This window comes from Urocitellus parryii, chromosome 3 (assembly GCF_045843805.1).
Source record: "Urocitellus parryii isolate mUroPar1 chromosome 3, mUroPar1.hap1, whole genome shotgun sequence".
NCBI classification, from domain to species: domain Eukaryota; kingdom Metazoa; phylum Chordata; class Mammalia; order Rodentia; family Sciuridae; genus Urocitellus; species Urocitellus parryii.
The window spans coordinates 123038637-123055716 of NC_135533.1; the positions used below are offsets into that span (position 1 = coordinate 123038637).

A 17080-nucleotide genomic window follows, 5' to 3' on the forward strand; every position below is an offset into this window, starting at 1 on the left:
TTCCTCTCTCTGACTTCCAGACTAGTTGGGAGCTCATTCATATTCTTATTTTTGTTTTTAAAGATTATATCAGATTCACAAATTACTAGACAAGCTCTGAATGAGATTGAGTCACGCCACAAGGACATCATGAAGCTGGAGACCAGCATCCGGGAGCTGCACGAAATGTTTATGGACATGGCCATGTTTGTGGAGACCCAGGTAATCTGGCACCTTCTCTAACCAGGTGCCTCGTGCCACGTCTCACCTTTGAGCCCACTCTTATTCAGAACAGCCATGATTTTGGAGCTAATCTCAAAATTTAAAAGTTAATTATAGTGTTAAGTGTGACTGAGGGCTGGGGCTGGGGCTGGGGCTGGGGCTCAGAGGTAGAGAGCTTGCCTAGCATGGGTGAGGCACTGGGTTCAATTCTCAGCACCATATATACATACATAAAATAAAGGCCCATCAACAACTAAAAAAATAAAAAAAGTCTTATGCTGAAATGCTGGGTACAGCTCAAGGTTCCAACAGCAGGGAGCTTGTCTAGTAAATTGAGTTATGGTGTGCTCGTGTCCCATACAGCCATTTAGACAGTCAGAGGCAACAGAGACTTTCTGCTTGTGGAGAATTTTTAATGAAATATGCAAATGTTTTTGTAAAATTAAAAAAAATTAAGGTAGATACTAAATTTTTATGTATATATCCATTTATATGTGTAAATATAAATTTTTGTATAAACACACATGGCATGAACACAGCTACATAGAACAGTGTTTCCAAAGGAAGGAAATATACCAGTCTGATTAAATTGTGGATTCTCCTCTCTGAACACATAGACTTTCAAGTCTCCTCTGAGAGCCACATCCCAGTGACTATGGGGAGTGTATGCAGGAGTAAGCATTAGGGGCACGCAGGCCACGGTGCAGATAGGCTTGTACCCACAGCATTTGGTCTGCCCTGCGTGTAGGCAGAGAGCAGAGGAGGGTGGGGAGACCCCCTGGGAGCACTGGAGAGAAGTGCCATCACAGCAGGTGACACTCTGTGTAGCCATGTGCCTGGGATGAGTCTGGACTGCCCAGTGGCCTTCAGAGCCCAGGTGAGGCTGGAGCCTCCCACCAGCCCTTCTGAGCAGCTTCTTCTTGCTTCCTTAGAGTGTTTTGGAGGATGCATGCTTCCAAGAAGGCTGATACTGGGTCATTTCTGTGACTACCTGGATTGCCAAGACAGGGTGGGGAACCATTCACACACACAGGTCATTCCCATGCGCTTCACCAGCCTTTTAAAGAGCCCTGTTTATTTTGAGGAGTTTTATCATAAAAAGTTGTGTGGAAAACTGCAGTACCATGCATTTGCCACAAGAAACCCACAGCCAGGGATGGGTGGGCAGAGGTACCCTTCTGATTTGGGGCGGATCCCTTGCTGCTCAGGCAGGGCTCAAGAACTAGAGAGGGATCTGGTGGCGGCTGGGGTCTTATTTCAGGGAGTACATGATACAGTAAGAACAGTAGTTTAATCTTTATAGCTGTAGATACTCCAGGACACCCCAGGCTGTCACTGTCACTGTCCTGTGCGGGTGCAGCACCTGGCGCACCGCTAGGAGAGCTTCTCGCCCCATGGGGCTGTCGGAGCTGTGCTGCGTGCTCCAGTCCCCGTGCGCCTCAGGGCTTCTGGGGGCTGACGTGTGGGTGGTGAGTCGCCTTCCCTCCTCCTCAGCACTTGGCTCGTCTCTGCTGCAGGGTGTCTCCTGGAGGACAGCACCCAGGTAACGCATCCCCCCTGGCCTGTGTGGCCCCGAAGGGGTTGGGCTGTGTGTGTGTTCATTCATTCAGTCAAGAATGTCAGACACAGCTGTGGTTAGCTTCCTGGTGTTTCCAAGGACTAGCAGTGGGCTCCCGCCTATTGGAAAGCTGCTGGCCTTGTGTGGACTGTTAGGCTAGTGGTAAAGCATTGTGTGACCCAAAGCTCCCCCTTCCATCCTTCTGTCTGTGGGGCTTACTGCCGGGCCTGCCTGGTGCCTACCTGGTGCCTGCCCGTGCCTTGGTCGCCAGCTCTGCTGCTCCCTTGGTTGGTTTTGAATGCGATCGAGTTGGGATGGCTTCGCTTTGCATATTCACGGTGTCCTCCCTCTCACTTTCCTTACATATGCAGACGTGACGTCCATCTCATGCACATTGTGTCTGTGTCAAGACTGTTTGGTGGCTCTCTGAAGACACATAGGTGAGTCATTTTGAAAACGTCTTCTAAGGTTGAAACTTTGTGTTTTAAGGGCGAAATGATCAACAACATAGAGAAAAACGTGACGAATGCTGCAGACTATGTGGAGCACGCTAAAGAGGAGACCAAGAAAGCCCTTAAATACCACAGCAAAGCCAGAAGGGTGAGTTCGGTCTCTGACCACCGAGGTGGCTCTTCCCTGGCTTGGGTCCAAGTTGGGATGCAGTCATGTAAGTCTGCTGGAGAGGGAGCCAGGAGCACAATCCCTTACCTAGATATCTGGTTGAAAGTTGGTGATCATTAGCACAGTCTTAAAGCACAGCAGGTAAGTGGAGTATGGGCCACGCGTGTTCTCAGTTACAGGAGCTCCTCACAGGATGGAGCTACCACTGACCCGTGGCAGGGAGCACTCAGTCCCTGAGTTCTGTTTCCCAGGTGTTATTTGAAGGGAGCTAACTGATGGGATTGGGAGTTTGGGAGTCGTTGGTTACATGTTTTAAGCAGTAAACATTTATTCCTCACTCAGATTATTTGATAATTGGTTGGAGGAAAGAACCTGTCTTTCCTCAAAGACAGGTGCCCTCTTGCCTGGGATGGGTGTTCCCAGAGCATAGTTGAAAGCTGCTAGCCAGCTCAGGGCTCTGCAGGCCTGCCCCTCCAGTGGGTATGGATTTCCACATTTGGCTACATCCAGACAGATGCTGAGGAGCATGTAAGCTTGTCAGTGAGTTTTGACATCTTTACCTGAATCTTAGGGGTGTCACCTCATGTATAGTTAACAAGCTCTTCCAAGGAACCCCGAAACTGCAGTTGACTCTCACTGGGGTCCAGGAACCGCCCGTGGTGTGTGCTGGCCGGGCTGCCTGTTCATCTCCCAGCATGGAGCACCAGTCTGCGTGGGATGTTTGTCACGCTCACCTTGAGGGCTGTTTGGCTTCTCAGTTCCACCCACCCTCAGAGGCCATGTGCTCAGTGTGGGCTGGGGCATCTCCGTGGGCTGTCCACAGAGGCTCTCTTCAGTGGGGTCGGCTGGAGTATGCTCAGAGGCAACCGCAGAGGCACAGCCTGGCACCCCTGCCGGCTTGGCTGAGTGTGTTCCTTAGATTCGAAGTGTAAGGTGTGGTTGCCCACATTGTTCTGTGTCACCCTTCTTTAAGACACCGACTCTTAACATAGACTGAGGGGGAGGTCCAGGTATGAAGTGCCCAGCTAGTTCTGGGCACACAGTTGACCTTGACTTTCCTCCCTGTCTCCACGACTTGAGCCTGCCCCTTCAGGGAGGTGTCCATGGGCAGCTTGGCTCACAGAGAGGAAGGGTGGGGGTGTGGCACACGCTTCCTCACGCTGCAGAGAAGCCGGACTGTGTGCTGCCTGGGCTCAGCGGGTCACCTGTGTGCCAGGCATGGCTCCGACATCACCCCTGTTTGTTGGGTGAAACGCCTGATAGCCAAAGCTGCCCAGCCTGCTGCCTTCACCCCCAGCTGCTCCATGCTCTGCTCTGTCCTGCCTGCTGCTGAGCGTGTCCTCTGCTGACATCCAGGGCTACCCTGGGGGCTGCACAGTGCCCGAGCTTAGGCAGTGTCTGTGGATGGTCATGTCCCTGTGGTGTGTTGGGAGCAGCGATGACGTACTGCCTACAACACAGGCAAGACAAGGCAGGGCTTCCCAGGCAAGGTGCCTGCTCCCAGTGCCCGGGACTGGCTGTGTGGCTTTGTACACACAGAAAATCACCTACTTCTGTCTGTCAGAAATGTACAGAAGCTATGGGGTTATGCGGCACCCCATCGAGGCACCCAGTGTCCTCGAGTGACTGATCATTTGGTCTCTGAGCAGCCTGATCTTGTAAATCACGTCACTCTCAAGAACCGAAAATTACCTGGCAGGAGTCAGCCAATGTCCTGCAACACAGAGTATAAGATTAGTTCTGAGGACCATCCTGTCTCCAGGAACGTGCATCTTTAATATGGGGATGTGCAGCCAACCATGGGATAACCAATTGCTTTTCTTTGACAGAAAAAGTGGATAATTGCTGCTGTGGCAGTGGCTGTGGTCGCCATACTTGCTCTAATCATTGGCTTATCAGTTGGCAAGTGACGGTGTGGCTGATGCTGGCGCTTGCCCCCAACAGGGCAGCAGTAAGTAACTAACCCACTGACTCCTCCTTCCCTCTCTCGCTCAGGGATTGCCACCGCCCGGCCCTGAGCACTGCCACCATGTGCATGTGGGCAGCTGCCCAGGCCCATGCAGGGCCGCTTCCTGTGGTGCTGGGACCCTCTCACTCCAGCTCAGGGGCCTTCAGTGAAGGCCACAGCTGTGCCAATGAAGATAACCCTCCATTAAGAACTAACATTTAACGTTGTAATCTAGCTCCTAAGTCATTACTTTTAGAATAACGTCAACAACTGAAAATCACTTTGTCAGACACACAAACTCATTTTATTGTGGGATTGGAGGTTGGAGCTGGAGTTAGGAGAACATTGACTGGAAGCGGTCCTCCACCAGCCTCTCCACACAGCAGGTGTGTTTTCAGGTCTCTGTTGGAGCTGCAGGAGTTGAGTCACACGCATGGCCATTCTTCAAGGAGTCAGTGTAGAGATCTGGTTTCCCCAAAGTGCCATCGTCTTGTTCACTGAGTTCCTTCCCCGTGCCTGCAGGCTCTGTGTGCAGGGCTCCTTCTGCACTTGGAGTTCCCCTTCCTGCCTGGTGTGTTAGCCTGGGCATTCCCGTCACTCACTCCTCTGCAAGAGCTCGGTGACTGTGACTGGAGCGTCAGGGCGCCGGGCATGGGGATGCGGTGCTGGGAACAGGAAGGTGGCTCAGATGCTCGGTCTCTTGGTGCCTTGTTTCTGTTTGTTTAAGGTCAGGGCAGAAAGGGATCCTGTCCTGCCCAGTTCCCTCCTGCTTGTCAGTCTGACTCCTTGCTTGTTTCCCCCGGCAGTGCTGGGGTCCGAGCCGGGGCCGTCACTTGGCACCGCAGCCCTGAGGTCTGCTTTCTGGGAGCGCTGCAATGAGAGGATGAGAAGCTTTTGCAGTCCGGGTCTGACAGGTGCGCAGGCCCAGAGGCCCTGCTGAGTGTCCCTCAGTGTGCGCTGGCTGCTGCTCTTGTCAGCATTTGTTCTCTAGATGTGGGAGGACTCGGCCTGTTTCTATGTGTCTTTCTTTCCTAATGCTTTCCTCTTGGCTTTGTTGAAAAATGGCATATGTTAAAATAATGGTATTTTTAATAGCTTCATAATTCTAAAATATGAGTTGTACTTTTTTAGCCCCTTGATAGTTGAATGTGTTTGTGCTAAAGTTGCAGTTTCTTGTTTGGGCCCACTGAGATGTACTGCTTTTCATGGATGCTTCTGAGTGTTGTTATTGAGTAAAAGAAGGTTCTTTTGGCGTGGCCCCCCTGGGAGTGGGGCTGAACCTGTACCTCAGGCCAGCTGGCCATTTTGCCTGGTGCCTATAAGTAAGAAGGAGCACAAACTGACCTCCTTCATGTACGTAGTTTTGGACATGAAGGTGGATTGATGACACTAATTATGCTTTTGAAAAAAGCATTTCCTTTTTTTCTTTCACCCTCAAGCAAATCCTGTCGATGCCTTCCTAGAGTCTAGGCACTCCACCTTCCTGCCCTGTGGGATGGGCAGGGCCCAGGTCTCTCTCTGGAGCTGCCTGATCCTGAGAGCTCTGCAGCCCAGAAGAGACACTTGCCTTACATGGGAAGAGATGGGCCCCGAGGTTTAGGTACCATTGGCAGCAGAGCCAGCCCTTCACCAGCTTAGATGAGATGGGTGTTAAATACATGGACGTGGGGTGCAGGCGTACACCTGAATTCCTGCTCCCTAAAAGCCACTGTTCTGCAAGCCAGATGTAGTAGGGAAGTGCACACCTGTGTGGCACCAGCTGCAGAATTGCAGGAGAGGGCCAGAGCAGGGGGCTCCCAGGGCGGCTCCAGGCAGAGACAGTCACAGGTCCTGAGGCGCAGGACAAATGGCTGTGGAGGAAGGATGGGAGGCCAGGGCAAGAGGTGCTCGAGGAGGGTGCCAGCCGGAGCTCGCAGTGAGACGTAGGGGACGAAGAGACACAACACTGTCAGAAAATCCACACCCCGCGGACAGGGGGTGCCAAATCCAAAGGGATCTGGTGTCCACAGGTCCTTAGCCCAGAGCTCCCTTGCAGATGCCTGGGGGTCTGGCCTTGGGTAGCTTCATGAGTCTTGCTATAATTGACGGCTCTCAGCTTGCTGCTAATTTGGAGCTGCCCAGGTTCAGCAGATGGGATTTACTTATTTCCTGCTTCCATCCTTTCCTGTGCTGGGGCTGGAATCCAGGGCCTCCCTCTCTTTGCTTCTCCCTCAGGTGGGTTTCTGCGGGAGACCCACCTATAGGTGGTTCAACTTTGTTGTGTGAGGATGCTTGCTCACAGGAGGAAAGTGCCTTGTGCTGTGCCTGCCCTGCGTCTAGGCCACGCCTGTGGAGGACCGAGTCAGTGTCTGGTTGATCTCTTACACACGCACATGCTTAGACGAAAAACAGGGTAAATGGGATTTTTTTAGTCAATGAGAAATAAATTGATTCAAGCTTTTAAAAAGATGTATGATATATCCAATTAACAGCAGTTCTGGAATTTGTTTTAATCAAAGGAAAGTATTTATCAAAGGAAAGGACCTATTATTACACACAGGAAGCCGCACTGCACCATTCCCCTCCAGAGGCAAGTGGTTGCTTTAATAGCACATATTTTAAATTAATAATTGGTTTAGTCTAATAAGCACATGTCCCCAACTTAATACTTTGACTGTGGAGTTTTCCTTGTTCCCTACTTTTCTCTGATCTGTAGGGATTCTTAATAATGGTCTTTTATTTTAAACTATCCCAAATATCAGGATTTTGTTAGGAGATGACACTGTTGATTTCTTTGATATATTGCAAATTAATGTTTTTCTTTATCTTACAGAAAATGATGTTCATTATTATTTGTGTAATTATTTTGCTTGTGATCCTTGGAATTATCCTAGCAACAACATTGTCATAGCAACCACATCCCAGGAGCTGTTTATCCTTGGAGACTGAACACGTCTTCAACAAAGTCTGCCTCCTCTCTGCTCTGAGTGACTCTCAGACCCTGCACTGTGCTGGGTGCTGGCTTCTTCCTGGTGAAGCCAGGAGACAGGCACAGTGGGACGTCGTGTGCTGAAAACACCTGCGCCCAAGGGTGTGACGCAGGCCACACAGCCTTGGGCTCCAGATGGTACACCGCAGAGTTGACAGTGTGATGCTTGCTTCAGTGGCCTTGAAATAAGGAATTATTGACAATTTCAATTCTTAAGATATGCAGTGTTGAGAATGCAGGTCAAGTTTAATTAGGATTACTCCATGTTACGAAGCGTTAGATTATTCTCCCCTTCTCCCAGGTAACGTATATTAATTAAGAGGCTTTTGTACTATGTGTGTTGATGTCCTGTTTACAGAAATAATTTTTATTATCACAGAGTTGTTTTGTAAGATTTCTATTATTTTAAATGCTTAATATATTAACATCTTCATTTACCGCATTTTTATATGTTAAATATTCCCACGTGAAGGAAATTGGAAGCGTCATAATCTGGGGCCATCTTTGAATGGCCGTGTGCCGAGTTGCTGTTACCACAGCAAATGTTGGCATCAGAGCCTTCCTGCCTCTCAGGTGCCTTCTGTGGGTCTTGACTTGGGGAGTGTGATGTGCCTGCTGCCCTCCAGGAAAGTCGGACTGTGTAGTTAGCTCATTTCTACCTGTTCCAGGACTCACAGGAATAAATTATTAGTTACTGCATTGTAAAGACAGTGGTCTCTTCTTTGTTCATTAAAGGTGAGGGTTGTGTTTCCCTGACTGCATTGATGGTGTCTGAATTTAAGACAGTGATGTGACTGAAATTTAGCCACTCTCAAAACTCAAAAAAGATTATTCCTAGACATTGAGAAATTCTCATAAATATAAATGTACAAATCATAAATGTGTAAATCACTTAAAGCCTTCCCCCCCACACACACTTAAAGTGTCAGGGGTGCTTTACCACTGAGCCACATCCCCAGTCCTTTGTATTTTGAGTCAGGGTCTTGCTAAGTTGCATAGGGCCTTGTTAAGTTGCTGAGGCTGGTCTCAAACTTGCAGTCACCCTGCATTAGCCTCCCAAGTTGCTGGGATCAAAAGGGGTGCATCACCACGCCTGGCCTTAAATGCTCTTAAGTACCTGATAGTCTGTGGAACTCTCCAAGTTAATTTTCAAAGAAAACTGTTTAAAACTATGATGCTTAAACAGTTTTCTTGCTTATTAATATTTGAGTAGGATGGCTGAGTGGGTGAATGGACAGCTATTGAGGTAGGAGCCAGTCCTGGGCACATGAAGATGCCCAGCAGCTTCATGCTCTGAGAGCAGATGAGCCCTGACTGTCCCTTGGTGTTGTTGGGTCCGACCTGAGATAGACGTGCTGATTCCGTCACCAAGTGTGAGTGCTGCCCCTGATTGCCCAGCAGGGAGCTCCCTGTTCACCCACGCACACTGTCCAGCCTCGGGCTCTGGTTTTTGTCTTTCCTCACCGCAGACCTCCTAGCACCCAGGTGCCTTGGGATTCTGGCTCTACTCTATGCTGGTCTTGGGGCAGCTGCTGCAGGAGACACCCTACCCGGCTGGAGGTGCTGCCACCCCTGTGTGGGGGTGTCCAAGCCCACCCTGGACACCTCTCCACTCTTGCGCCCTGTCCCTCTGAGCAGCCTCAGCCCTCGCCTCCCTCCTGCCGCGGCCGTGTCTTCTGGTGGCGGGCGGGCTCCTGGGATTGTGCACATGCTCTTTGATTTGTACTTCGGATGTTTAAGTCCTTTTCAGGGGACACATTTACATGCCTAGGTCTCCTGTCCCTATTTGGAATCAGAGTTTTAAAAATACATTTGCAGTTTAACTTTTTAATCATTAATAAAATACCTTGTGTTTACATTTAAGAATTTCTCAGGAGCTAAAAGAAATACTCAACCTCTGTCTTATGATTCCTGGAAAGATTTTTGGGAGATATTTTGTTGTATGTCCATTAATAAATTGTTCTTCTAACACTGTTACCTGTTGTCATTATTGTGCAGGGCAATGTGAACTGATCATTTAAAATGTTATTGATGAAAATTGTTTAATGTTGTCACAATCTTTTGTTCATGTCTAGGACATCACATGAAAAGCTGGGGACATGGCACAGTTTTCCTGCCCTGGCTTCTGTCCTGAGCATGGGTCCTGCTCTCAGGCTCTTGCGTGTCTCATGACTTCTGTCAAAACTGGGCCTTTATGCTCTGACTGACCCTGTGGTCCTCCCGCCCCTTCCCTCCCAACAGTCCCCTTCCACTTGGGGTCTTGTTTTAGATTCCACTTATGAGAGGAAACTTGGGATGCTTGTCTTTCTAATCTGGCTGGTTTGCTTGACGGGAGCCCCTCCAGCCCACCCACTCTTCTGCAGACCCAGGTGGTAGGTAAGGCTCTGGATGCGCACCACATCTTAATCCACGCCTCGTTGGACACCAGGGTGGTGGATAAGGCTCTGGGTTCACACCACGTCTTCATCCACGCCTTGTTGGATGCCAGGGTGGTAGGTTAGGCTCTGGGTGCTCATCACATCTTCATCCACGCCTCGTTGGAAGCCGGGACTGGCTCCACAGCTTGCCTGCTGTGGCTGTGCCCAGTTAGATGCTGGCCTGCAGCTGTCCCCGCCGTGTGCTTACTTGGTTTCTTCCCCAGGAGTGGATGGATGGCACGGGCCACCTGAGGTTCCACAGCCGAACTGTTGTTTATTTGAAGCCTGCCTTCCTGGGGCCGTCCTGTGTCTGCACAGATGTGTGCCAGCCAGTGACTTGACAGGTCGTGCTGGGCCACTTTGTCTGCTGTTGTGGCTCTTCTGAGGGTGGGACAGGCTACATTCAAGTCCACCTTGGCCTTTCTGGGCCCTCTGAAGTAGTCACCGTGGTGGGGCAGTGGGCTGTCAGAACGGGGCCTTGGTGAGGCTACTTCATGGTTGCAGTGCCCACCACGAGGGACTTGGCATCTCTTATCTCTAAAAATCCTGCTTCTCTTGTCCCTTCAGGCCTGTGAATGGCGAGCCCTTCCTGTTGTTGCCAGTGGGGGACCTCGGGCATCCACCTTCGTTCCTCATCCTGCCCATGTCTCTTGAGAGTGGCCAGATGGGACCATGGGGGAGGGGGTACACAGATGTACCCACAGTCAGAGCAATTGGAGAATGCAGCTGCTCCCAAGTCAGGTGGGAGGGTTGACTGTCCCAGCAGAAGGGTGTTTGAAGAGGGGCAGGCCATCACCTGGGAAACGCTCCACAGGTGTGGGCCAACAAGTGCTGGGGTAAAGGCCAGAGGGAAGGGGCTCAGCAAGTTGGGAGGCAGGAGGTGGCTGGCTGAGGGGTTGTGGGAGGGTCCCAGTGTCAGATCATCAGGAGCCTGCCGAGGCCAATGGAGGGTTTCTTCCTGTCTTTTTTAAAGGGAAATGAAGGAAAGGGAGTGCAGCTGGGGAGCAAGAGGCCAGGGAAGTGGTGGCCAAGTGTGGGGTAACCAAAGGTGACAGCAGAGGTGGACAAGGATATGGTGCCTCTTCTCTAGGAATCTGGTTACTCCTAAGTAGTGGATTTAAACAGAGCCTCGCTGTGGTCTTGACCAGGTGTCCAGAGGCCTTTCCAGGAGTCACAGCTGCTCACGGGGCTCTTGCTGTACCTTGTCCGTGGACCAAGCTGCCTTGCACATGGCCGTGCTAAAGCCTGGCTCACGGGCACTCAGCTATGCCAGATTACATCCCCTCACCCAGGAACACATTCCCTTTCTGCAGACACGGCCCCAGCCCACCTGTGGGTCTATGAGGAAAGTGTGAGCAACTCGAAGGAACACCAGCATGACTCAGGCCACCAACCACACCAGGGCCACTGGGCAGTGCCAGGCATCCTCGTGGGGACCCACAGTGTTATCCATGCATCTCCACCTCCTGGAGTGGCATCTGCCTTGCCACTGGGGAGCCTAGAAAAAATGCCCTGAACTCCCGGGCCTGTCACAGGTCAGTTCTCCCACATCCTGGCAGTAGATGGCATCCTGGTCTTTGACACCTAAGCAGGCTTGGGATGTCTCTGGGACCTTCCCCTGAGTGCCCATCAGCAGAGGGAATAAGCAGCACCCTCAAGTCCCCACCAGAGGGCAGCTTTGAAACACTGTTTGATTCCCTTTGGGCACATTCCTGATTGCAGTTAACCTCTGCAGGAGAGGAGACCAAAGAGAGCAGCCACACTGGCCCTGCTGAGATCTGAGCCAAACAAAACAACTGTAAACTTTGTTGAGGTAATCAGGCCTGCCCTGGTGACTCCATGGTGTGTGGAACAGCAGCTCTCAGGCTGAGCCTGCCCTGGTGACTCCATGGTGTGTAGAACAGCAGCTCTCAGGCTGTTCCTGCCCTGAGTGACTCCATGGTGTGGAACAGCAGCTCTCAGGCTGTGCCTGCCCTGGTGACTCCACGGTGTGTAGGATAGCAGCTCTCAGGCTGTTCCTACCCTGGTGACTCCATGGTATGTAGTACAGCAGCTCTCAGGCTGTGCCTGCCCTGTTGACTCTGTGGTGTGCAGAACAGCAGTCCTCAGGCTGTGTCTGCCCTGGTGACTCCATGGTGTGTGGAACAGCAGCTCTCAGGCTGCACCTGCCCTGGTGATTCCATAGTATAAAGCAGTAGTTTTCCATGAACTGCTCTGATTTGAGTTTCAGTGTTGAGGTGGAATGATTCTACACCTTATTTGTACAAGTAAGTAACCACCACCTGCCCAGCACTATCAGAAGGTTTAAACTGATAAATAAATCAGTCATACCAATAAAAATGAGTGCCTGTGAACTTTTTGAATTAATCTGAAGCACACGGATACATGGGCATTTGACACTTAGATCAGCAAAACCAGGCCCATGAGAATAGTGAACACACTAGACCACCAAATGAATCGACTCTCTTACTGAAGGCCCGCAAGGGAGGAGCACCTTGAGACTGGACACAGAGGCACCTGGCCCTGTCACCTGTTCACTCGTCATGAGCCGTGCCCAGGAAAATCCCCACAGTGGACCCTGGCCCAGTGTGAGTTCCTGACCAAGTTCTTGGCTGGTTCCGGTTCTTAATCTTATCAGACCACCTACAGTCACTCTGCATTGGTATCTGTTCTCTGCCTCCACTCTCAGTTCAGTCCTTTGAGCCTTGGTGATGCCTTAACCCTTCTTAGCCTCTCTGTAAAGTGTATGTTACTGAATACATTATCTACCATCTATCCTCTCTCTCTCTCTCTCTCTCTCTCTCTCTCTCTCTCTCTCTAGTTGGCTAAAGTGTGAAGCATGACTTGAGTGTTGGAGATACTAGAAATTAAGATAGGAGTGAGAGCTTTGATTGCCTGTCCTGGGCCTGCCAGGTGGCCCCTAAGTCTTCAGTGAATGAATTCCTCTATTCAGTGGACTGTGACCCCGTGGAGAGACAGACGTGTGTGGTCTGCGTCCGCGATAGCACACTCTGACCGGCTGCCTGTCAGCGGGTAGTGAGGGAGTTGCGGTCTTGTTGGCAGTGACAATGTCACAGGTGATACCATGTGACAGTGGGGTCTGTTTCAGAAGCACCAGGAGCACTCCCTCTCCCACTCCCAGGAGGCCAGACCTCTGGCCCCGCAGGCTGCTGTGGAGGGAGCGGGCCTCCAGCTGCTTCTCCCTGCCGCTCTAGTGTTTCTGCCTTACTGTGCTCCAGGAAGGGGAACCAGCTGCTCTTCTCTAGTGCGGAGATCCTGACTCGGATGGGTGCCGGGTGGGTGCCAGGCAGGTTCAAGCAGCGGGTGCTGGAGGTGCCAGGCAGGACGCACCTAGGGCTGCTTCGGCCTGCGCCTTAGCACTCTTGATGGTGCCTGTGGTGTGAGTTGCTTTGGCAGCATCGTCTTTCCTCAGCACCTTGCACTGTGCTGGGCACAGGGTGTGTGTTCCTGGGTGGCAGAGAGCTCCGGGGGAGGATGTCCTCAGCAGGGATGCGGCCTGCCTCTCTCTGAGGTGATGGGCCACTGGCAAAGGCCACAGGGCATATCAACAGCCGGTCTGTACCATGTTGGGCTGGAGGTCTGCCCAAGTCAAGCAGAGGTCCTGCCCAACTTCAAGTCCAGTGTGGGAGGTGAAACCAGCACTGACCAGGTCAGCACTATTTAGGAGAGCGATAAAGACCTGCAGAACCGCAGGCCTCCGTTGGGAGGTGCTGGCGGGGGAGCCGTCCCGAGCTCTGGGAACTGCTGAGAGCAAAGGCAGCTGCAGTCCCACCAGTGAACGCCGAATCCAGTGGATTGGGCTGGGCTTGCCTTGATTCTAGGAGTTGACTCTTTGGTTAGTGGGGCTTCTGTTCCAGGAGCTGAGCAGCTGACCGTGCCAGAGGGCCTACAAAGGAACACAGGTGGGGGTTTTCAGCTGGGGGAGAGGAGACCAACCCAGGCAGAATGGGAAGGGAGGGAAATGAAGTCACAAGTCGGGGACAGGAGATGACGAGAGCAGAGTCCGCTGGGAAGGACTCTGGTGCTGGAGACGAAGAGCCCACTCAGGGAGCCAAGAGAAGGGAGGAACCGTGGGTTCTTGCTGTTGGGGACTGGAGAGGGTAGTGGCCAGGCTGACCTCTCGGCTCTGCTTGTTTACTGTTGATGGTGTTTGCAGTGGGGTTTCCAGGTCAGCATCACCTGGGAACTCATTAGAAATGCAGATTCCTGGACCCTCGGCACTGGCCCCCGCGGTTGTGTCTCCTGCCTCTGGCTGGCATATCTACTGGCATCTGGCCTGGCATCCCTGCTTGGCTCTCTTGCTTGGGCCTCAGCCCCCATGTGTGAGCAGAATGTCCCTGGCTGCCACATGATATGCTGAGGTGACCTTGTACTATGTTGTAATTGTGACCGTGGAGGAGATAAGCAGACCTTCCCCAGAAGGGCTGCCTGCATGGGCAGTGCCAGACCCACGACTTGGCTGTGTCTGCCCTGGACGTGGCGAGTGTTGGACTTCAATACGTGTGAGCTGTGTGGTGACCTCCATCCCCTCTGAAGGTCCCTCCTGGCATTTTCAAGCCAGCAGTACCCCAGCAGAGGTCATTTGCCATCCTGGGAAGGAACAAGAGCTATTTTTCTGGGTGGTAAATAGCCTCACCTTGTGTGGCCTTAAAAACCGACCAGCAACACCTGGTTGGAGGAGTCCATGTGCACAGGGGTCTTCAGGGGCATTGGGCCGAGCCGACTTCCCGGCTCTCATCTGCTGAAGGGTCCCAGACAGTTCTAGTAGGCGAAGCCCGTCTTAGTTGGAAGAGGCCAGAGAAAAGGGATCTACCCAGAGGAGGTGGAGATAGGAAGGCCACAACCCTGAAGGCTGACGCAGAGATGCTGGAAGCCCGCCCCCTGCTGGCCAGCATGCTGTGGTTCCCAGGGTTTACCCAAGAGCAGGGAAACACACCCGTGCACAAATGTTCTTAAGAATGTTATTCAACAGTGGAAGACAGGACACAGCTCTTTGTCCACTAGCAGGGGGCAGCTGGTAAATGTGGGTTAGCCATCTAAGGAAAAGTGCTCATTCAGGCACCTGTATGATGCAGGCATCTGCATTCTATTCTCTTTGTGCAGATGAAGAAATGGAGAAACATCAAGTTTAGGTGACTTTCCCAACATCCCCCAGCTGGTCTGTAGCCATCAGGGATTTTGCTGGAGCCCAGTTTTCTGGCTTCACAGTCTGGGAGCCAACAGATACCCAGGCTGCCTCCCAGATGAATGTCAGCCAGGAGGTGCCCTCCTTACCTGCCAGCCTGCTCTGTGGTCCTCGATGTTGGAAGGTGTGGGAAAGAGCCCCTGCTCCTGAGCTGGGAGGCGAGTTGGACCCACACAGATGCCCACATTGACTGACCCAGGCCCTCTCCCAGAGTAAGCTAATGAGGAGCCACATCACACCCGAGAGTGTCACCTAGAATCTCACGAAGTGCCCAATAGTGGGAGCGGAACCTTGCATGAGCTGTGTAATGTTCCCCCTGCTTCTTTTCTGAAAAAATGAGAATTCCTACTCAGGGGAAGTGTTCATCCAGTAGAGAAGCCAGTTGCAAGACAGAACTTAAGAAAACAAAATCAAACAGCAGTCATATAAGATAGTGTGCAAACAGAACAGTATGCCCAGGCAGGTACAGGACACGTGCAGCGCATTCCTAGGGACCCTGGGTCTTCAGCTGTGGCGCATGTTGGGCTCACTAGGAATCCATGCCACCCCGAAGCCACACTGTCACAAAGAGACGGCAAAGTCTTCCCTTTTTTCTTGTCTTGGATGCAGAAGCTCTGGGAGGAGGTCAGCAGGTGGCACCAGAGGGTGGTGCTTTCCTCAGCTGCGTGAGGTGCTGGCAGAACCCACCTGGCCTCCAGGTGACAGAGGTGAGCAGAGGGTGACTGTGCAGTGTTGGCACCTGGCAGGGGCCCGCCTCCTTCCCAGCGGAGCAGGGGGACATGCCAAGCGACACAAGCCTGGATCCTTACCAGCGAGAGCTCCAAGTGCACCTTGGGCCCTGAGAGTACAGCCTGAGCCAAGATGATGCCCTCATACCTGAGCAATCTCGGCAAGCCTGGGACAAAGTAAAGAGAGGCTGCGGCAGAGGGGTGGGAAGCCATCGAGAGAGGGGTCAGGACCACCTTCAGGGTGTAGCTGAGCGGGGCGTGCTCTGTCTGCCTTCCATCTCTCCCTGTCACCTGTCTGTCTACCTACCTACCTCTCTTTATCTACCATCTGTCTCTATCATCTATTGATCATCCGTATCAACTATCAATCAATCATGTGTCTGTACCTGTCATCTGTCCTTCTCTCTACCTTTCATCTGTCTACATCTATCATCCACCTGTCCATCAAGCCACCTAGCCCCTTATCTGTCACCTGTCACTCTTGTCACCTACCTACCCACGCAGAGGGTGAGAGACGGTACAGAGCAATGCGCTCCCCAGAGCCCCCTGTTTGAAATGCACTGCAGATGCCCTGCCCCTTCGCCCCAATGTCCCCTTGTTCTCAAGATGAGGACGTGGCCTGCATGGCCACATCACACAGTTTGCAGGCTGAAGGTCACCCTGGGGGCTCCTGTCCTTGGTGCCCACTCAGGTTCCATCCATCACCCTGTGGCTTCCCCTGGCACTGCTTCTCTGAGTCCAGCCCAGGCCGGGCGTGGGTACGTGGTCAGTCTCTTGAGTGTGTGACAGTCCCTGCTGCTGCTCACCTGTCCTGCCATCTCCCCTGGGTCTGGCTTTGCCTATGGTGTCCCCGTGACCTTGCTCTGTTATGCAGCTCTATCAGGTGGCCCAGGTGTGAGGAGCTGCCCGTGTGCCCTGGCATCCCTGCTGTGTGGACTGGGCTGTGGGACAGGTGTGTCCCTGGGGGACCCTGCTCTGGGCTGCTATACCTTGGTACTGCTCCTGTGCTCACGGGGTGGCCTCTGAAGCCCTGTTTGAATCTGGCACCTCATGGGGGGTCGGTTCATGCTCCATAGCGTTTTTGCAGTTGAAGTCTGGAGACCTTTGATGAGAAACAAACAGACGAATGAGAAGGCGCGAAGCCTTGGCCGGGCACGGCCATCGTCTCCTCCAGGCCCCCTCAGTCAGCGTCTTGGCTGTGGGGCCCACCTGCCACAGGACACTGTGGCCACGTCCCAATAAAACCTTATTTACACATCAAGTCGCCGACTGGACAGGCCCTTGCCGACCCACACTTTCACCATGGCCTGACCCCAAACTGAGAGTTCCCTTGATGGTGACTTTCCTGCTCTTAGGAATGTGACCCTGAGGCTTTGGGATTCTGATTGTTGGCACAGGAGTTTCAAAGGAAGACTCAAGGTCTACGGTGACCA

At 52.3% G+C, this 17080-nt stretch overlaps 1 protein-coding gene across 4 annotated transcripts in view; it reads left to right on the forward strand.

The window, feature by feature from the left end:
• Stx2 (syntaxin 2) overlaps positions 1–9267 on the forward strand; it is a 31743-nt gene extending 22476 nt beyond the window's left edge. Inside the window, exons 8-11 of one of the 4 annotated variants that reach the window (XM_026408039.2) lie at positions 64–201; positions 2249–2359; positions 4210–4331; positions 7141–7223. In XM_026408039.2, the coding sequence (XP_026263824.1) occupies positions 64–201; positions 2249–2359; positions 4210–4290 (330 nt within the window). In that variant the 3' untranslated portion in view covers positions 4291–4331; positions 7141–7223. Of the gene's footprint in view, positions 1–63; positions 202–1695; positions 1745–2248; positions 2360–4209; positions 4332–7140 lie in introns of those variants that run through there. The other 3 variants (XM_026408038.2, XM_026408040.2, XM_026408041.2) reach the window with 3 other exon arrangements.
• The last annotated feature ends 7813 nt before the right edge of the window (positions 9268–17080 follow it).